The sequence below is a fragment of the Psammomys obesus genome, unplaced genomic scaffold, assembly GCF_907164565.1.
Source record: "Psammomys obesus unplaced genomic scaffold, mPsaObe1.curated_primary_1811, whole genome shotgun sequence".
NCBI classification, from domain to species: Eukaryota; Metazoa; Chordata; class Mammalia; order Rodentia; family Muridae; genus Psammomys; species Psammomys obesus.
In genome coordinates this window covers 28,080,043-28,102,381 of record NW_026592118.1, presented here as the reverse complement: position 1 = coordinate 28,102,381, position 22,339 = coordinate 28,080,043, and the positions used below count along the sequence as shown (strand labels likewise).

The following is a 22,339-nucleotide window of genomic DNA, read 5'->3' as shown; positions in this document are numbered from 1 at the left end:
CAATTTCTAAAATAAGATCACTGGTGCCTGAGAAGTTAGGCAGGCACTGTGTGGCCCTGAGCCTGGGCCCCTGGATGTGACGGCACAAAAAAAAAAAAAAAAAAAAAAATCAAACGAACATACACCATGTCTCCAGTGTGCAGGGTGACCATGCAGGCTCCGTGCCAAGAGCTCTGAAAGTATTTACAAGCGTTAGGTCAGTGCTCTTTCGCAACTTCTCCTGGCAGAGGTGATTAACCCTCTTGGACAGATAAGGAAAAGGAGGCTCCCAGAAGGCCTTGCAGAATCTGGAAGAAGATAAGAGGAAGCTTCCCTATCTCCCACTCTAGCTGTCCACTCAGCACTCGGCATTGCTCCCAGCCACCTGGACAGCACCTAAGTTACAACCTGAGAGAGGGGTCCCAATCCATGCACAGACCAGAAAGAAATCTCAGAGGAAAATGCCTCGCCCAACTGACTGCTAAGTCTGTGGTTCCAAAAACAACAGTTTATGTCCCAATAAAAGTTTGCAAAACTTTCTCACTCTTCCAGCCATACATAAATACCATGCCAGAATTACAAAACCTTACAGGCATCTGCTGATATAGGTACTTCGAAAAACAGAGGGTGCCAGCATAGACAGCTTTCTCCTTTGACATAAATTTTTAGAAATCCTCAAAACAACCTCTAATAATGAAACGTAATTGGCAGTTCTCTGACACAAAATGCTTTAAAAATTCATTCACAGTACTATGAACTGTATCTGAAGACCTTTCACTATTAACCATGCAGAGAGGCTAAAATAATCAATATTTTATGTTCATTAAAAAATGTTATCTGGGTGTTAGCCAGGTGTGATGGCACATGCCTTTAATCCCAGCACTTGGGAAGCACAGAAAGGTGGATCTCTGTGAGTTTGAGGCCAGCCTGGTGTACACAGTGAGTTCAGAACAGCCAAGGCCCTGTTACAGAAAAATCCTGTCTTGAGGGAAAAAAGTTATATTATGAAATATGCATCTATGACCTATGTAAAATGAGCAACTTCCATTGAGAAAAACTACAGCATCAAAAGATTAAAACTAAGAATTTCATGGGATACTAGAAAAAGAAAGCATAAAAAATAATTTGTGGATAGCATGATTATATACCTAGAAAAATCTCTTGAAAATTCTAGAATCAATAGGGTTGACTAAATATACCAAAATGCAAAACAAATTAATAAAAGTTGATTTTTACTCCTAACAATTATGTATTAATAAACAGTGTCTTCAAAATATCACCAAAGGCAGACTCTTTGAGAATAAGTCATCACAAGAGGTGAAGAAAGCAATAATCTTTTATGCGAGGATAGTTTTATTTTTTTATAACCTATAAATCAAAATCAATATTCTCTGTTGAAATATTGGAAACAAGGAGCTGGAGAGACAGCTCAGTAGAGCAGAGGATCGGAGTTTTGTTCCCAACACCCACATTGGCCAACTGCCTGTAACTCCAGCTCTATGGAACACAAGGTGACATCCCCTTCTGGCCAAGGGTACCTGCACTCATGTGCACAGATACACATAATGTAAAGAGAAAAATCTATCTTAAAATACTAGTTAACAAAATAATGAAAAATGAGTTGTTACTAAACAGAAAACTTTTTTCCTAAACTTCCAGGATTTCCACACCATCAGTATTGTTTTCACCTTTCCATGAATGATCCGGTGCTTCTTTATAATGCAAAGATGTTACACTGTTAGAATTAATAACAAAAAGACACAATTTTCAGATATGACCTTTACTTCTGCAAAGCTGGTCTTTAATTAGATGCCTAATCTCTTCATACATCTGTTACTAGTAATGAGTTTAAAAGCAACAAGGCATCATTTCATCATTTAACCAAGACTGGGCAACAGACAGAGAGAGATGGGAAAAAAATCTGACTCAGTTTCGTTTCTTCCCTGAAATCCAAGATACAAGTGCCTTTAAGATAAAGAAGACAACATTACAACTGTGGCCAGGACCATCACAAAGACCACCAGCCTCAGAGTGAAGCACCCAATGGAAGCGGAAAACATTGTTGTTTGAGCTCTCAAGTGGATGTTAAATTCTTGCCAAACAAACAGCAGGAAGAGCTGGCAAATACATTCGTTTTGAAAAGTAAATATTAACTTAATGAGCCTGGTGACCGGAAAACTGATTTTGCTCTCTTGACATTTTTCACTTCCTTACTCCTTCTCATCAAAAAAAAGGGGGGGGGTGTAAATAAATCCATGAATAAGGGATAGATTCTCCTACATCTGAGTCCGAATGTCTGAAGAAGAATCTGAAATCACTCCTCATGTGGGTGCCCACAGCTTCACAGCACAGCTATGTAACGCTTAGTGCTGTCACCAGCCAAGGGCAAAGTAAATGAACTGATGACACACTGGAGCCCATGAGGAGCAAAGCAGTGGGCAGCACGAGGTCCAGGCCTGGCTTCAGAAGCTGGGCATCACAGAACATCTTCGTCTCCTGCCTGAGACATGTCTCTTCTTCTCCAACCTGTACCCATTGTGCACCAGCTCCCCCAACCCCCCTAAAGAAACTACACCAGATCCATGGAAGGATGGCACTAGAAATGCTCCTATCCAAAATTACCATCCCAGTGTCTGGTCCATGAGGGCTCAGGACAGAGGAGGCACAGCAGCAACCAGCTCTACACCTGCTGGAGGGGAGACAGTGTTGTATGCTTCACCAAAGCCAGGCAGTGTTCAAAACAAAAGAGAAGACCAACCATGAAACTGGAGCCAGGAAGAGGAAGAGAAGGGATAAAGAAAGGAAAAGAAAAGAAAAAATGTAAAGTGTATCTCTCTCTTCAGCAACTACAACTACCAGAAAGAAAAAAAAAAAAAAAAAGGAAAAAATTCTTTGCCTACTAAACTCTTTCATTTTCTTTCTAAATGTAAATGTTACAAAATATCTGCTTGTTTTCTCTATAGCTATTCCTTCACAAAGATTCCAGCTGTCACAATATGAAATAAATATGAAGCCAAAGTCTTTTCATATGCACCAGCTAAGAATCCAATATACTCAGGACTCGAAGAAAAATACATTCAATACGAACCATTCTGCTTTGTCCTATGAAGGCAATTTTCACTCAGTGTTCCAACACTGCTTTCAGAACCTTCCAGTTAAAACACACATTGACGTCACTCATCAGCTACCGACTTTGACCCAGTCTCTAAATCCTGCAGCCGCCACCCAATAACTAACCATCTATAACCTCCAGCATCTTCAGAGTGCTACAGCATAGCCATAAATACTACCAAACAAAAATCTTACTAAAAGGATCAAGCGTGACTCACCAAGTGACTCTATCCAATCCTCAATGAAACCCAGACAAAAACAACAATATGAACATAGTGTAAAATAGATTTACAACTGGAATCTGAGATGTAAAGAGTAAATTAGGAAAGGGAGCCCTTTGACTTCACAATATCTAATCAGTTGGGTTCTCTCCAATATTATTTTTATTGATGTAATTGTTTCATGTCTTCGGGTCTTGGTTTCTTCTCAATAAGCTGGGTGCTCCTTGGCTCAAAAACTGTCCTGTTGGGGCTGGAGAGGCGGCTCAATGGTTAAGAGTACTTCAGTTCCCAGCACCCATATATCGGCTCACAACAGCATGTCACCGCAGTTCCGGGGACTGCACCCTCTTCCGGCCTCTCGGCCGCCTGCATGCCCATGGGACACATAAGTTCATGAAAGCAAATGCACATACATATAAAATAGAATAAGGACGTAAACCATTGTAATGTCCTCTTTACTGCAGAATTCCATTCATTTTCATTGAAAAGTTTTTTTTTTTTTTTTCTTACAACCCACATTGCTCATGTGTCTCTTCCAGATAGGGACTCACCTCCCTATCTATACAACTTTATGATCTTTATTTTTAATCTGTCTCTTTAAAACAAACAACAACCAGAAGGAGGAGGAGGAGGAGAAGAAACACACACACACACACACACACACACACACACACACACACACACTGAAAAAATAAAATCAAACTAATACTTAACATCATGCCTTGGTAGAAAACTATTCAAATGCTAGGATTTCAAGCAAACAGGTAGCTTCTCTATGGGAACTTTGGGTTCTTTACAGTCTGTATGCCTTTATGTCACATGGTAACCATGCAGGTGAGATGTTACTGCAGAGGCTGACTCCAGACAATGAAGTCAGAGAAACACAGGGAATGCAGAACATAGTCAAAATGGCTCCGCCAAAAGTGAGGTCATATTTTCATTTTGCAACAACTGCTCAGAAGCTAATGTGGTACACACTGCAATCTGCTGTGCCCTCTGCAAAGTACATGTTTGCTTTTTCTCCGTATGACTAAAGCACCTTTGGTTGCACATGTAACACATCATTTAGACAGAGTCATGCAAACCTCCTGGGGAAGTCCCAAACTCAATTAAGGCATCTGGCACAGGCCATATGTTATCAAGCCTTTTGCACACCTGAACCCCAATATCTAATGACCCAAGGATCCTCATTTGTAAGACTTAATAGTCTGGCTTTTAAGAGAGAAGTGAGCACTGCAGGACATTCTCCATCACATTCACTTGAAAGCAATGTAAAGAGAGCTAGGGAGCTGAAGACTGAAAATAAATGAGCACCTACAGCACAAAAGAATTTGTAATTCATGCTGTGAGTGACAATTCCTAACAAACAACTTTCTCTCATCGATCTTTATTTCTTCTTTATCTTTATCTACAACTCATCCAGGTCAATGATAAAAATGTTTTGAAGAAAACGACAAAAATTCTTTTTTGTCAACCATAGAATAATTTCCCGAGTTAGCTTTTCTTTTGGTTAGGGTACCTGGAATATTAATTTGGTATTAAAAGGTATATGGCGTAGAATTAACACATCCCTGTTCTCTGAATCATGACTCAGAAATCATGCTCTAAAGTTGAGCAATTCTAAAACGTTTAGACAGCACATGGATGTGGCAAAACTCATCTTCGCCTCCTTCGCACTGTTTCAGCAGTAGGTTATTTTCAAAGAGGGCCCCTAATCATCTTCGTCATCCGCACACACTTGAAGGACAAGAACAGCCCTAGCACTGACTCTGGCTACCTACAACAGCAGCAAATGATGAGGAGAGGAGAGGACATGAGAGGTCTACACCTCAATTCTCAGGGAATGTGCAAAAAAAACCTCTCCTCCCCACTGCCCAGGGGACACTGCTGCTTTATAGCACAGGTGTCATCATCTTGTTTTAAAATAGAATAAATAAGTACCCAAAAATAACTAAGTTAGAGTCACTGTCTGGACTGAGAGCAAGGACTAAATTATAGGTACATATTTCCGTTGGTTTCCACCAAAACATACACTACGGATGATAAGATCATGATTGACACATTCTCGTTGGCAAACCATGGGATGTGTTAAGTTTGTGGTATTCTAACTACAACTCTGTCCCTTTCTTTCCCTTCCCAGAGAGCCATTAAAATACACCGAAAGATTGGCATCAATCTGCTGTATTTTGTAAAGATTAGTTGCACACTCCAGCATTTAAAGTGATAGAAAAACAGAGTTGTGGTACAGTGGGGGTTAGGGTTATAACTCCTGGCCCCTGGCTGTGATGATACTTTCCAAACATCACACCATATAGACACTTCACATATGGGTGTCCTAGGACTGAAAGGGAACAGATAAGGACACAGAACTGAGCATCCCAGCACTTCTGAGTCCTCTGCCTCTTTCAGTACCTACAAGTAGTGTTCTTTTTTTTTTTTTAAAGCTGGACGTAATGTGCATGCTTGTAAACCCAGCACTCAGGAAGCTGAAGCAGGAAGAATACTATGAATCCAACGCCATCCTGAGCTGCACAGTAAATATCATGCTAGCCAGGGCTATACAGCAAGACCTTGTCTCAAAACAAAAGAAAAGAAAAAGCATTTTCATAACCGAGAAGACAAATATGAATTCTCCTGGAAATACAACTGTATGTTGCTGAAATACTTTCTCTCTTCTATCTGCTCATAAAAATATTTTTACAGTACATTCTCTTTATACATATGTTTTTAATACTGTACAATCTGGAATAGATATTTAAAGACATATGAAGGGCTGGAGAAATGGCTTAGCAGTGCAGTTGCTCTTCCAGTGGACCTGGGTTTAAGTACCAGCACCCACATAGCTGCTCACAACTGTCTGTAACTCCAGTTCCAGGGGAACCAACTTTCTTTTCTGGCTTCTCTAGGCACCAGGCATACATGTGATGTACATGTATACCTGGAGGCAAACATTTGTGCTCACAAAATATTAAAATAATGAATTTTAAATGATAAAAATATATGGAAAAACACTATTTTTAAATTACCATGTAATAAATACTATCATTGTTTCACATCATTAAGAAAAACATTTTAAGAAAATCCCCAAGATTATGTTTTAAAAGAAGTGGTTAATAAAATTTTTAATAAAACTAAGTATTAAGAAAAAAGCACAGTGCTAAAAACAAATAATAAATTGCAAGCATAATGAGAAATAACGATATATGAAAACAAACAAAATAAGACAGACTCACAAGGGTTATGTATCACTTTGATTATTGTCATAAACGTTGAAAATTCTCATTTAGGAAATTTAGAAGTACTGGTACTGCCTTAAGAAAATACGTTTGGAGGATCAGATGAATGGGGAGGAGGTTCTGCCTATCAGTGGACTTGGAAAGGGACACGGTGGAGATGAGGGAGGGAGGGAGGGACTGGGAGGGAATGAGGGATCGGGACACAGCTGGTATATAGAGTTAATAAAATGTAACTGATAAGAAAAAAATAAAATTAAAAAAAAAAGAAAATATGTTTGGGATACACTCAGTCCTGATGCAGCTTGATGAGCTAGGGTGGGTTGGTTGTTAGGGATTCCGCCTTTCTTGGGAATAGGGGAAGGGTGAATGGAGAAGAGGAAGTGAAGGTGGGACTGGGAAGAGAGGAAGGAGGGGGTTATGATAGGGAGGTAAAGAAAATAAATAAACAAATTATTTTTTTTTTAATTTTAGGAATGAAAATAAGTTTGTAAAACAGGGCAATCACTGGTTCAAATGTTTTGTAATTATACCTTTATAGTTGAAACACTGAGAGTAAAAAAAAAAAAGTTTTAGACCCCAGACTCAATTCCTCAGAAAACCCCGAGACACCCCACCATTGACTGGCCAAGACCAGTCATCATGGTTCCTGACAGGAGACTACCTCAGCCGCTTCTAACTCCGGGTGCTGGAGAAAGATGTACGCACTTCTGCGCCAAAGGAGCTCTCTGGATGTCAAGGGTCAGCGTTCCACAAATGAATCCACATCCACAAATAAGGAAGGCAGTCAGAGAGGGAGCACTCACCCCTCACAGGAGAGACAGCTGCAGCCGACGCCCCTGCTGCAGGACGATGATGTTCAAGGCAGAAACAGGAGGACGTGGGCTTTCAAGGTCTATTAGCTCTCTTGTCTTGTCAAGATGAAGACAACTAATTCCCCCAAATGTCACACTCTGTGGCATATGCTTCTCTGACTCTCCAGTGCACTACCCAGACATCCCAGCCACTGGCCCGGACGAGACATAATTATGGTAATTATGTCTGCCATAATTAGGGAGATGGTAAATCCGATCAAACATTTTTAGAATAGAAGTCGAAAAACCATGGAAAGTTTTAAGCATGCAAAACTTAACTAAACTTCCAACAAGAGAATTAAGAAGACTTCAGATTCTTTTCAACTTGTGCAAGATCATGAACTTGAAATACGACGACTTCTGCTGTCATCAAACAATAGTTTATACGGTCCTGTGTGACTTAGTCAGGGACACTGCTGCTGCGATGACACACCAAGACCAAAGTAACTTGGGGAGGGAGGGGTTTGACCGGCTTATAATTCCTCATCACTGTTCATCACTGAAGTAAGGCAGGGCAGGAACTCTCTAAAGGGCAGGAACTGGAGGCGGGAGCTGGTGTAGAGGCCTTGAAGGACTCCTGCTCACTGCCTTGCTCCTCAGTCTGCTTTCTTACAGAAGCCAGGACTACCAGCTGAGGGGTGGCCCCGCCCACAATTAACTAAGCCCTCCCCCATCAATCACTAATTAAAAAAAAAAAAAATTCCCTACAGGCTTGTCTGCAGTCTAATGCTTACAGTAGCATTTTCTCAACTGGGGTTCCCTCCTCTCCAATGACCCTTAGGTTGTGTCAAGTTGACATAAAACTAGCAAGCACACTGATCTAAGGTAAGCGGGCATGACCACAGTGGAAAAGAAAAAAAGATAAAGCAGAATATTTCTGTAAGATGGAATGAGACTGAAAGATGCCATGGAAGGCCACCTGGCAAACAACTCAATATTTACCTCTTTGAGTAAATATTGACCAGACAGAGAATCAGGTGAGCTCATGTCCAGAGCATGACAAGACAGACATCCATAGGCATTAGATGCATGAGTAAATAAATAGGGAATGATCATTACTCCACAGACTTTGGGGATTGCTGGAGAGAAGGAACAATGGAGTCATGAGACCAAAGAGGAGGTGACAATGACAGAGCACTGAACTGACACACAGCAGAAGCAGTGATAATGAGGGCCCCAGAACAGCGAATAAATGTCCGCTAGGCACCTCAAGGCAGAAACGGAATACACTGAAAAAAATAAAAAGAAAAACCCTGGAAAGTCACATTAGGACAATGAACTTGAACTTATGGCTGATGGAGACATGTAAAGGCGGGAGTTTGAGAAGAACACAATTTGTATTTGAGATCTCACTGGGTTAGAACTGGAAGTAAGCCATGGGCAGGAGAGCCAGCCAGAAGACAACCATAAGACCAGGCAAGAGATCCTGAAATTGTGTGTCCATATTAGTGGTGGGAACCAAAAGAACATAAGGAGAAGAGTCAAGCCAGTGTTCGCATGATGGGCTGGAGAATTTAAGACAACAAGGTCTCACCCTAGAAAACCAGGGGAATTAGTAATATTTTGTGTGCATTGAGACCAGGATGACTGCAGATGCAAGGGCAGGAACACTTAAATGAGCAGCTGGTTATCTCGTTGCAGAGTTTGGAACAGAAAGCGGAGTCAGACACTCTGGTGTGACTATAATAAGAGGGTAGCCAAAAGCAAGGGACAGACGAGACACTCAATGAGAGCATGAGAAATGAGCTCAGAGTGCAGAGGGCTGCTGTTATAAAAGAAAAAAAATGAGGGTGAGTGAAGTGCCAGGAGAAGGGAGAGGCAGAAAATATAGAAAGGAATCAGTTATGCAAGCTACTGGAATAGGAGGATGGGAAGGCCAGGGGCCAGAGAAAGGGAAGAGAAAGTGGCCTGAGCAGGAGAAAAGGAACATCCTCCTCTGACGTCAGAGGGAAGTGTACAAGGTACATGGGGGAAGAAGGGGAAGAAGTCAAAACCTAACAATACTGAGTGCTTTAAGGAAAGGCAGATGTGGTGGTTCATCTGTGCCCACAAAAAAAAAAAAAAAAAAAAAAAAGTCTAAGTTTTAACTCTGATACTTCCTGAAATGATCTTATTTAGGAAGGAGAAAAAAAAGATTGTTACAAATACAATTAAATTAATAGAGGAGGTTGTACAGGAATAGAATGAACACCTGATCAAATCTGAAAAATGCCCTGATAGAAAAGGAAGAAAATTATTCCCAATACTTGCTAGGCAGAGGTAGGAGGATCTTGAGTCCAAGGATAGTCTTGGCTACAGAGTAACTCCCTGTGGACGGAAGGAGAGAGGGAGGGAAGGAAGGAGGGAAGGAGGAAGGGGAGACTGAAAGAAGGAGGGAGGAAGGAAAGAAAGAAAGAAGGGAGAAAGGGAGGGAGGAACAGAAGAAGGGAAGGAGAGGGGGAGGGAGGAAGGGAAGGAGGGAAAGGTATAAACAGACACATATTGAGGAAAGATGACATAAAGAAACAGAAAGAAGGCAGCATCTACAAGCCAAGGATAGGGGACTGGGGAGAGGTCCTTCTCTCTCAGCTTGTAGAAGGAACTGACTGTGTCAGCATTCTGATTTTAGACTTCTAATCTCCAGAAATATGTGTTGTTGAAGCCACCCAGTTTGTGGCCCTTTGCTCAGACAGTCCTCGGAAAGGAACAGAGTGAAAGGCATCACTAGAGACAAGGAGCAGAAGGGCTCAGCAGCACACAGGCCAGGAAGAACCACAGAGAAGGGCTCTTCAGTTGCTTGAGGTTGCCGCAGCCACGGGAACTGATAAAATTTATTTGCAGAGGGATTTCCCCAAGCTTCTGGCAGCCCCTGGGTGAGAGGAGAAGACGACAGGTCAAAAACCAGGCTGACAGAGATTACAAATGATGTGAAAAGGGGTATGCCACTGAGGGCACTGGCAGGAGAGGGAGATGCCCACCATAAGAAGAAAGAAGGGCAATGGGCAGGGCCAGGGCAGTGGGACGAATGGGCAAAGACATGAGAGAAGAGCAGAAATGAGAGCATGACAAGTAGAGACTGGCCCACTTCCCTTTAGAAACTGGGTGAGGGGGAGCTCCAGAAGGGAGGAACCCTGCTGAACACCATGTATATACTCACTACACTGAAAGTCCATGAGAGAGAACATCACGATGGCTGGAAAACAGGATCCAGGAGCATCCCTGCACCCCATCCAGTGTTCTCATGACTTCAGTCACTGCTGCCCCTGCGATCTCAAGCATTACATCATTTCACGAGTTACAGGGGCAGGCTCTAGACTAGAAGCTAAACTGAGGTACACTGTCCCCATCTATCTGCAAGAATTATCCCAGTAAACATACAATGTAAGCTGACCTCTGAAACACACTTCTGCATACTCACAGATAGGATTTATTTTTATTTTTATTTTGGCTAAACATGGTATTTTTTATTTTTATTTTTATTACTTACACTTTATTCACTTTGTATCCCCCCATAAACCCCTCCCTTCTCCCCTCCCAATCCCACCTCCATCTCCACCCATGCCCCTCCCCAAGTCCACTGATAAGGGAGGTCTTTCTCTCCTTCCTTCTGATCTTAGTCTATCAGATCTCATCAGGAGTGGCTGCACAGATATGATTTTTAATGAAGTTTTTTTTAATGTATTTTGTATACATTTCCCTAGGATTTCAAGAGTAAAATTGATAGTAAACACCAAAATAAGTCCTGAGAGATCCTCAGAAGTTACAAACATGACAACAGCAGGCCCAGCTAGAAAGCTCAGACATTATGGGGCTTTTTTCACCATAAAAATAAGTGCTGAGTTATCCAGATTTGCATACCATACTCAAATGAAACCCTTGACATTTCAAACACTAAAGTTCTTGTACTTCTCACAAAAACAGGCAAGGAGGGTCAACATTTTGTTCTAGTTCCCCATCTGGGCTTCTTTTTTTTTTTTTTTTAAACAGCACAAAACAGAACTATATAATTGCCGCAACGTCAGAGGTTTCCAATCCTTTTGACGTGTATGCATTCACATTCACTGGAGCTTTTGTCTCCTGTTCGAAAGACTTCGTATGTGGTAATTTTACATTAGTGAATAACTGTATTCTCTCACCGTTTGTACACTAGGCACCATAATTACTCAAAAGGAATCAACAAAGAAAAAAAATGGAGATTTGGTATCAAAGCACTGTGGAGGTCTACTGCCTGAAGAAGAAGGTGGCCACAGAGGCATTGAGAAAGGTCTACAGAATCTCAGACACTGGGAAGATGATCACTGTGTCACCACCATGCCCACTAAAAACAATGGTGATAGAAACCAACTTCCTTCTACCTTCTGTCTAGTTGGTTCCCCCCCCCCCCAGCATTTACCCACTTGGTTCCTTCGTTTTAGCCAAGTATTGCACCAAACCCTGAGGATCCAAACTACAGATGGCTGTGAAAGTAAGTTTAAAACTGAAGGGGGAGATATCGGTTTTGGGAAATCCTAAAACTGGCTAGTCCATCCAAAACTTACAGATTCAACCCACAGATCATAAATTGACTTCTATGTAAGTCAGAGTCCAAATAAATGCACACAAAGCAAAGGCTGATTGATGATCAGAGTAAATAAATAACTAATGCACATTTTTCCTACTCTGTTCAAGGCCAAACATTTATGCACACCTAAAAGGAATCTTCAGGCACCCACACTCCAGCCCAGGCACCTTCCGGCATCTCCCTGTGATAAGGAGCCTGAAGCTCACAAACTCACAGTAAGGACAGAATTGCCACACCTTGCTGCATAGCTAAGAAACTGACTCAGCCTCAAGCTGAAAGATTCCAGGCTCAAGTGAATTCCAAGAGACTGTAGAAACCAGATCCCAACACTAGGAGAGGAAGTCAGGAGACACACGTTCAAGAAAACTTCTACCAGGACAATCTGAAAATAATCCTTAAAAAAACTGTTACTTCCCATTTATATAAGTATGTATTTAGTGTTCCTCTGGGATGTTGGTAAGATTTTACTTTTATGTGAGCACAGTTATGTGCTACTTAGAATTCTACACAAGAGGCCAGAACATATTGAAGAGCACAGTCTAACTGGTTGACTGATAAATGAAAACAACCAAGACTGAGGAAGTTCGTAACTTGCCCATAGAGCTAAGAAGTGGCCAGTGAGAAGCCATGCTGCCTTCTCTCAGCTCATCACTCTCTCTGCTCCCCTAAATGACAGTTGCTCATTCTTAACGGACACTTCTTGCAGTGTGCCTGGGGCTAACAAGGGTGAATGTCGCATCCCCTTGGGGAGGATAAAAAAAAAATGGTGGGTTTTAGATATTATTTTCACCATCTTACTACACAGGTCATTACATGAAGCCTTACAGGAAATGTTAGAGGTATATATATGAAATGAAACCTTATCTATAGCCTTATTTTCTAGCTACCCTTGTAGCTTTTCCAAGTAGAGTAGATCAGTGAAGACAGCAACAGATAATGCAAACTCTGCCACTTCCAGTATGCCAGATATTAGCCTAAAATCTTTACATACACTAATTTATTTCATCCACTCAACTCACCTAAAAGGTAGACACTACCATTTTTCAGACCTGTGGAACAGGTAGCAGTTGCTCAACTTGGGTTAGGTGCCTTAGCATTCACCCCCAGGCAGGCCTGCCATGCTGCTACTCCCCCAGACCATGACCTCATGCTTTCTTAACTAGCTGAAAATTGCTCTGGCCCTCTGCATCTTAATGTGCTCATTCGTGAAATGCTGGGATGGGGAAATGGTGGTTTCTGCCACTCTTCCAGGTCTAACATTCCTTGACGTTCTGATGTACAATAGCGAACAAAGAAATATCTCTGTGCCGTGAAAGAAGGAACATACTGCGTGAGAGCTGGTGATGATTTTATGAAATTGGTGTTTTTTGAAAATGGCAAACCCCAGACCTCCGATTCCAAAGAGGGTTTCAGAAGTAAGATCAGAGGAGCATTTCCTTGCAACCTCCTTAAATACTGTTTACCCACTGCTCTGCCCTAGCCCCTCAGGTTTAAACGCTAGCTTAGACAAATGTACATACAGCTACGAAATAAACTGACACACGCAACAGCGCTGCCTACGGAAAAAAAGAAGTGGGGTTTGTTTGGTTCGTTTTCTTAATTCCTTACAATGACTAGGAGGAGCCTAAGAAGACACAGAGAAATATGTCATGTCGTAAAGGAAAAAAAGTGGTGTAATAATGGGTTATGGTTTTAAAACTTGAAGAAAGAAGCAAGAATATTCAACAGTGGCCTTATCTGAATAACACAGTTGAAGACTTTTACATTTCTCCCTTTCTTTAAGTCTCTCTTTATGTAGGGTTAAATTACTTCCATAATTATAGAGAAAGAAAAGGTCCGCTCACTCTGCTTTCTCATGAAAAAAAAAAAAATACTCTCTTGAAAACAGATATCTTAGTGAGGAAACAGTAGAAATTCCAGAAATATGGGTGTAAGAGAAATCCCTGTATTACCTAGTAAGGATGGGAAAGAAAAATTTCTTCTACTCCTTCAGGCCTACAGGAATTCAGTTTAGGAGGGTGTTACAGGAACACCGTCTGGGAAAGTTGCTTTGGAGTCCAGTGACACGGCTTTAGAGAGCTCAGACCAGGAAAGTCAGAACAGGTGCCACGATGAAGCAGCCAACGATGAGAACCAAATGGCACTAGCCCCATCCAGAAATCGCAGCCTGCAGGCTTGCCTTGAATGTCCCTCCCTGTGAAACAGGGCCAGCACATGGCCAAAGGAACATTCCGTGAGCACATGTGCCCTTTCCTTGTTGCAGTGGAGGGAGGAATGGTAGCCTCTTCCATGGCATCGGAGGGCGTTAACAATCAAAGCGAGTTACTCTCTGCATTCATTGGGCTGTGCGGAAAGCTCAGGGTGTAGAAACGTCTCTGTTCACGTGTAACCACATACACTGTGCACAGAGAGCACAGGCTTACAGCAGCCACCGGGGACTGGCTTTAAATGGTTACAACTCAACATTTCTGTCTATAACACCCTGAAAACCGTAACAAAATCTCACAGAAATGCAATTTTAAAATCACATTCAGAATGCTTTGTTACATACGAATTTGCGTTTTTGTTTTTTTTTTTTTAACTACTTTGCAGCAAGTGAATAGAGACCCATTTGATCCACAAAGGATAGGGAAAGTAGAACAGAAAAAGTCACCTTCTCCTCTGGGAGCCTTGTAGACAATCCATGGCATCCACACATCACACCCTGATTCACCAAGGTCTTCAAAGGAGCTTTGCTGTCCAACTCATCAACAGCTCAGGACTTGCCCCACGCATGCACATCACAGTGGGTTTCTCAAGCACTGCCATCAGCAAGAAGGCAGCAACACAAAGGCCCGCATGTGTCTTTTGCTTGCTGATTCAAAGACACATTTCTGATGATTACTACAAAACTCAGTTAAATAATTACTGAGATTAGAAGCTAACACAGGGTAACTAAATAAACAAGTGCTTTCTTGTTTCTTGCAGTTTTTTTTTCTTACTTGCTTCTTAACATTTTTTTTCCTGTTTCTAAGCACAAAACCAGCACCTATGGACCCTGCCTAACAGTAAATAAATACACCTTTGTGATAGAAGAAGAAATTTAGCCTACCTCATCAAAGGTGGTGTCCTCTTTCTTCAGAGCTAGGAAAGAAAGAGAGAAAGAAAAGAGTTACTGTGAAGCATCCCAAAGAGACAAAATATCTAAGCAGAAAACAGAAGGGAGGGGATGCAATACAGTGTTTTCATCTCAGAAGGCAAAACTGTACCCCAACCTGAATAACGATGTCGATGTCGTGATACAAAATACAAAAGCTGCAAATGAGAGTGAGAACAGCACAGCACGCATCTCTGTGAAACACTTTTCATAAATATGTAAATGAAGCATTCTGGAAAATAGGGAAGAAAAGCTCGAAGCTTTCACTACCTCCTCTTCTGTAGAACACGTTTTAATGGAAGTAGAAGAGGAACACAAAGTAATTGAAAACAAATTTCCTCTCAAACACCTGGTGTTTCCTCCTGTGTGGTTTGTGGACCTCCCAAGCCACTTGTTAGGATGACAAACATTCTGCATAGTGTCTAAGTGATAGTTTAGTTCTCAAGAAAGTTGAAGCATGGTAATAGAAGACCAAGCATTATCCAATAAGCACTGTGTAGAATAAGAGACATAGATCACACACTTTAACATAATGAATTTTATGTTCGTATGAACTCTGTGGTGTTCCCAAAGAAAAGAACACATTCAAAATGTTTCATGGGAACTAACAAATACCGCAGATTTATCTTAAATACACTTAACCTTTGAAATGGAATTTTATCTCACTCTAAAGAAAGAGAGAAAAATGATACTTACAGTTGTCAAACATCATCAGTTCATTAAATCCTAGTTCCTTGCAGTGTTATACAGTAAGGAAGAGGCACACAATAGCTAATTCATCTGAAACTACCAGTTGCAGCAATATTCCAAATCTACAAAATCCTGCCTAGGTGTTTACAATCCTATCCTAGACAGTGCTAGCTTGGAAAGGTGTGGGTATCTATTTCTTGAGAGGCTGTCCTCTGATAAAAGCAATGAAAAGCAAGTTAGTCCCACAATTACGTTCCTAGAAATTAATGCGCCTAAGCAGAAACTAATAAGTAAAAAAAAAAAAAAAAAAAAAAAAAAAAATGTATACACTCTAGCCTGTGCTGTGCTGTGGTATGGTGTGCTGTGGTTTTTGAGACAAGGTCTTACTCTTTAACCCAGCCTTTCCTGGAACTAGGGGTAATCCTCCTGCTTCAGTTTCCCAAATGTTGGGAATTGCAAGCTTGAGCAACCATGCCTGGCTTTCTAGCAGTCTTGGAAAGGTTTTCTCTCTGTTTCAGATCATAAATTTGTCTTTCTAAAAGGTCCAAGGTACGTAGCTGTGGTGGGCTAACAGGAGACAGGCTGGCTGTGCAGGATAAATCTCTTATCAGTTAGTTTTCAGTCTTCCCCTTTTAGCCTAAGACACTGATCTATAATAGACTGTCCACTTTCTTGGTTAGAGAACAAGTTTCCTAAATGGAATCTAAAAAGACAGTCATGCGCCAGCCTCAACAGCTGCTCCTTAAATCAACCACACGTACATTTTCACTACAGCATTGTTCATTTACGCTAAACCTGGAAGACAGACAGAAGATCCAAGCTGATTCCTACTGACCGATTTTCACTAGAATTTAACTTCTAATCTAGCCCAGTCAACAATGGCATGTCTTTTAGTTAATACGCTTGCCTGGCAAGGCTATTACAAAACATTAGTGACATAATAATATAAAACAACTTTCTCCAACTTTAAAAATTATTTTTTTAGAAAAGCATTGACTTCAAAGTCAAAGTAGCAAATGAGTACACAATTACAGAACTATCTTTCAATCAGTTAGCAAGTGTGAATGAAGCACAGCCAGAGAGCCTTGCAACACTTGTGACTCAGAAGACAAACTTTTAAAAATATGTTATCTACTGTGGACATTACAAAAGGACTGGAAGTTTAGGCTGTGTTTTCTTAAGCAAAGCTGTACTACAGCCGATGCTATCCCAACGGACTGAAAACAAGGAGTGAAGTTGAGAAATGAATGAGGTGGGAAGGTTCTCAGGTGTTCACACTGGCCCGCTCTTTCCTGCCTTCTTAGTGCTGACAGTTTCCTGCATCCTAACCATGAAGGGTGGATCCGAGATTAGTCAGATAAGGGCTGGCAGAATAAAAAAAAAAAAATTCTAGGTGCATTTGCTAAACAATAAGCAATCTCCCCTGCATGATATATATGCTCAGGCCCTGTGTACCAGAGGGAAGAACAGATTTGGACTCAAAAGTCTATTCCTTAATTGATACCTTTCATTGTTAGATTGACACCTGACACTGTTTCCTCTAAATATTGTATCCTTGCCCTAAAAAGCAGCTAATAGGATAACAAAGACCAATTAAAGGTGTCCTCGCCAGATAGCTATCAAGTCACTGAGGAATAAACTCTGACCTAAACATGCACACAACATCTTGTTATTGATCATGTTCCCTGATTGTCATTAATCATTTATGTAAATGTAAAACCACAGTTGTCCTCAAGGATGTCATGGGACAACAGGCAGATTGTGCTACTATAGCTTAACAAAAGGACAGATTTAAATTGCCTAATACGATCAGATAGTCTATATGGCCCTCAGTTCAGACACAGCTCCTAAAGGGCTTCCCGGGACCTTGCCAAGCACAGAGGCAACATCCTGCTGTGTCCTCCAAAGGCATGTTCATTACTAATCTTCATCGTGGAATTTGCCACTTTAGGCTGGCAATGCCCATTTTCATAGCCTGTCTTCAGCCACATTGCTCACGAATTCTTGGTGCCGGTACAATATCTGACACCAGACGGTATATGGTAATATGTGCCATTAATGAGTCCTACCTGCATGGCAAAGAGAGAACCTCATATCTTGATATACACTAGAGTTTTGGTAAATTAAAACCATATATTTTTTATGTAAGAACCATAAACACAAATTCTATTTCCCTAATATCCACTCCGTCTTCTTCAACCTTCCCTTACCGTCCCGTCCCCCCCATGCTAGGAACAACGCTCAGGGCCTCACACATCCTGGACAAGCTCTCCCTACTGAGCTGTACCCCCAAGCCCAAATTAAAACCTTTCGTAGCTGCTTTGGGAAAAAATAGAGCACAATAGTTAAACTATGCTCGTTTAAAATAGTTAAACCTTCACTTTACATTTTTCTTTCTTCACAGAATGGCTCATCAATGACAAATCAATCTAGAAACACACACCTACCTATGGCAGAAGGCAACAAACCCACAAGAATTCACCCTAATCACAGCTTCCTCTTTTCACCAACCACATCCTTTAAAGAAATGGTATACATGGCTTCATCTCAGATATCAAGCATAAACTTCGTTTTTGTAGGAAAAATTCCCATCAGGTGTAAAGGAATGTCCATAGGACCTCAATCACACAGACACTTCAGAGTCTCTGTCTGCATAAACCTGCCTGAAAACTAGGAAAAGACAAGGGGAAAAGAAATGGGTTTGTAGCGCATTTAAACAACCTAACATTTAAGTTCTTTTTTTGCCTTAGTTAGCCTGGACATTTTAAGTGGGGAAGGGGAGGGAACCAGCCATAAGACAAGAACAGTGACCTAAATAAGTTACCACACTGATGCTATGGAACAGGAAACCAGAAATACTGTGGAAATGGATGACTGGCTTTAGAATTCAATTACATTCATCTTATAAAGAAACTATGGCTATATTGTAGTCACCCCCTAACAGATGCCATAAAGTAGAGCCCTGTGTCCTGAAACACAACGTGTTTCATTTGACATTTTATAATGTAGTAACCTCACACCAGTTATGTTTGAGGTGGATGATGACAAGGTCAGCATGATCTATGATGTGTGACAAACTAAACGTTCCTACTTTTTGTATTCAAAGCCATTGTTAACAGCAACCACTGATTGCGTACTGTATGCATGTGTGAACTGTCATCATTTTCTAGGTAAATGATTAGTGATTTCTTATGGCTGAACAATGATACTAGACATTTCACCGTTTAACAAAGCTACACCTGAACAGTGCTAAGAGAAGGAAGGAAAGCCGGCACGTACATTTAAAAGGCCCTCAAAGACTAGGCAATGAAATATACAGTAATGTTGGACTACTCAACAGGAATAAGCCATGTATCCTTCGACCTCTCAGTGAAGGAAAGTGGGTAAGGGGGACAAACACAGATGGGGAATACTAGCAAGATCTTCCAGGACTGATCGTCACCCTGTGACAGATGATGGCTCAGACAGTGTTATTCTGTCTCACTCAATCTCCACAACAATTATACAAATATGTTCACGTGAGGATGAAGTTTAAGTTAATCACTAGTTGCCCAAGATGGGAAGGAAAAGAAAGTGCTAGGACCAAGACTCTCCAATTCCAAAATCCACCTTGTTCTCAGGGTACCAGATTACAAGTTTGCACTCACTTCCTTTTTCTTGTTTCCTACCTATGGTATAGTCATAACCATGTGACCTACTCCTTAATAATGTCAACACATGGCAAACATTTGTCAAGTCTACATCACATACCACACAAGAGACACAGCAGCAGCATTTCACCAAGTGCCAACAAACAAATTTTTTAAATGATACATTTAAAAAAACAAAATCTCAGACTCGGAAAAGTTGAGGGATCTATCCAAGGTCACTAGGCCAGGACTGACAACACCAGGAATCCCATCTGACACACAGACCACATGCCTTGCTTATGAACTGTATGAACCCACTGAAAAATACCATTCCATTGCCTCCTGCTCCTGGTGGGGGAGTGAGGGGAATCCTTCCAGTCATCAAAATGAGTTCCCTACCTCTGAGTGTGAAGGAAAGCAGAGAAGAAAGATGTGTTTTTCAGTAGTGATGTTTCTAATAAAGATCCTGGGTTTGGTGCATACACAACAAAAATCACTTTAAATGACAATATTTTCTTTCACAATATATCACAGGAAGAGCCACTCTTCTCGGTCACGATCCTCTTCCAGTGCAAGAAATGATCAGCTTTCTTTGCTAGGATGTACTGTTTTTTTTTTTAAAGAATGGATGTAAAAGCCACATAATCATACAAGAGATTTGTGAGAAGAGTTAAACTTAAGAGGAGTTTTTACATCACTAAATCTCAATAATCTAGGAAGCCCAATTAACTATAATACCTATTTGCCCACATTGCAGTTAACCCAAATTTTACTGATTGGCCATCAAACCCTAAAATTATTTAAACATACAGGATTTTTATATTAATGCCCTTGGTTTCTTACTGAGACTCAACTGCAATGAATTATTTAACACAAAACTGGAGGAGCTCCAATGGAATCATTAGCATTAGTAAATATCTAGCTAATGTGCTTTAGAACAGGCCCTAATGGACTCCAGAACTCGCCTGGGTGGCGTTTGGGATCCAGCACTGAAACGTCCTTGTTAATAATGCACAGAACTCCACACCCCACTCTCACCCTCACACTCCTCTTGGCTTCAAACTTCGTTTGAATGTAGTACCCACACTCAGACGGCTAACACAGAAAGGTGAATCGGTATACATTCAACACATGCGATAAGTAAAGCTGGACTGATTTGGCCTCTGCACATAACTTATAGTGCTCTCAGGAAAAGCAAAATGCCAAACAATACTGAAATAATAATAATAATAATAATAATAATAATAATAATAATAATAATAATAAAGCTTGGCTGAATGTTTACTCATGTTTCCTCCCGCTTAAAGACAGTTTACAGGAATGGACAATGAACTATGACACAGACTGCTGACACTGGCACATCAGGGTTTCATTTTAAGGAATTAGCTCCTTTATGCTTAATTAATTAACTTGCATTAACATGATAACAGGGAAACAAAGGCCAGAAGGTATGCTTGGGCACTCTGACGGGTTGGCTTGGGAGCTTGTAGGAATCCCTTGCTTTGCTCAGTTGACCTGTATCAAAGAAAGTTAGGACCGTGAAGGACAGTTCGGTCTGCAGTTTAACAGGCGCTTTCTACCACGAGCACTCAAGATTTAACAAACCCATTCCACATGACACAGCTGTCATCTTGCTGCAGCCTATAACACGGATGTATCTTTTAAGCGTCCTAAGCATTCCTTGATCTTCTTGTTGGGGTGGTTTGGTTGTTCTCTGTTAAGTTGGTTAATCTTTAGAGAAGACAATAGCCTCTGGACTGTACTAATGGGCAAGTTCAGGAGACTTATTCGTATGTAAATGGCCCCACAACTTCACAGCAGCTGGAAGGTTCAGAGACCTACAAACTGAACACCCCAAATCTCCATTTATAGGAGCCAAAGTACGGAACAAAAGGTCCCAAGGTATCTGTCCCACTTCCTTTAGGTTGATAACGTTGAACAACATCAGGCACAGGTCGACGTTTCAACTAAATTATTGGTTGAACACTTAATACCAAAGCGCCTTAAAAATAGCCAGTAACCTGGGTGGCCACAGAGCCCCGATGGTGGTGGGGGCCGGGTGTCTCCTCACAGGTCCACTGCGGGCGCGAAAGATACTATTGGCGGGGAGGAGGAACCCCAGCTGAAGGCTTGAGACAGTCCACAAATGAAGCCCAGATACTGGAGAAGAGGGGTGGCCCTCCCGCTGATCCCTGCCCTCCCCCGGGTCCCCAGCGACGTCCCCTCCATCCTTGGTCCGCAGCCCATCCCGAGGTGGCAGCTGCCTGGCTGGTGCCCGGAGCCACGGCTGTGGGGGCGCGGGGACGAGGGAGCGAGCGCGGGGATGGCCGGGCAGGGCACGGGGGACAGGGGAGTCACACTCACCGATGCGGCTGAAACTCTCCGACAAAGTTCTCCTCAACTTCTTCATCTTGCCGATCTTCTCGGCCGGCTGCGGCTCGATGAGGTCGCACATCTGGGCGGCGCGGGGCCCCGGGCAACTTCGCGAAACTGGTCCAGCGCAGCGCAGCGCAGACAACGGCGAGGGCGCGCGGCGGCGCGGGGAAGGCGGCGCCTCGTCCTGCTCTGCTCCTCCGCCTCCTCGCGGGCCGCGGGCGACGCGCAGCGCTCGGGTGGCTGCGGGGCCCGGGCCTGGGCCGGAGCTGGGCGCGCGGGGGCGTCTTACGTGGTGCCGGGGGCGGCCGCGATCCCCGCCGCCCGGGGGCCCCCGCGCCGCGCCGCCGCCCGCCGCATTTTTCCCTCCTTTGTAAAGCGAGAGCCGCGCGGCCGCGGCCGCCGAGGGGCGGGTCGGGGTGGGGGGGGAGCGATGGCGCGGCCGAGGTGGCGCGGGCGGCTGCGGCCGAGGAGCGCGGGAGACAAGTTCCCGGGCCGGGGCGCGGTGCTGCGCGCAGACCCCGCGCGGCTCGCCTCGCCGCGGGCCTGGCGCGCGGGACCCACCCCGGCGGC

The 22,339-nt window shown here is 42.5% G+C and overlaps 1 protein-coding gene across 1 annotated transcript in view; it reads right to left on the bottom strand.

The window, feature by feature from the left end:
• The window catches only part of Cdk14 (cyclin dependent kinase 14), a 529,514-nt gene extending 507,415 nt beyond the window's left edge, over window positions 1–22,099 (bottom strand). Inside the window, exons 1-2 of the mRNA XM_055612730.1 lie at window positions 21,758–22,099; window positions 15,030–15,061 (exon numbers count right to left, since the gene is read on the bottom strand). Coding sequence (XP_055468705.1) covers window positions 15,030–15,061; window positions 21,758–21,848 — 123 coding nt within the window. The 5' untranslated portion in view covers window positions 21,849–22,099. The remainder of the gene's footprint in view (window positions 1–15,029; window positions 15,062–21,757) is intronic.
• Between the last annotated feature and the right edge of the window lie 240 nt (window positions 22,100–22,339).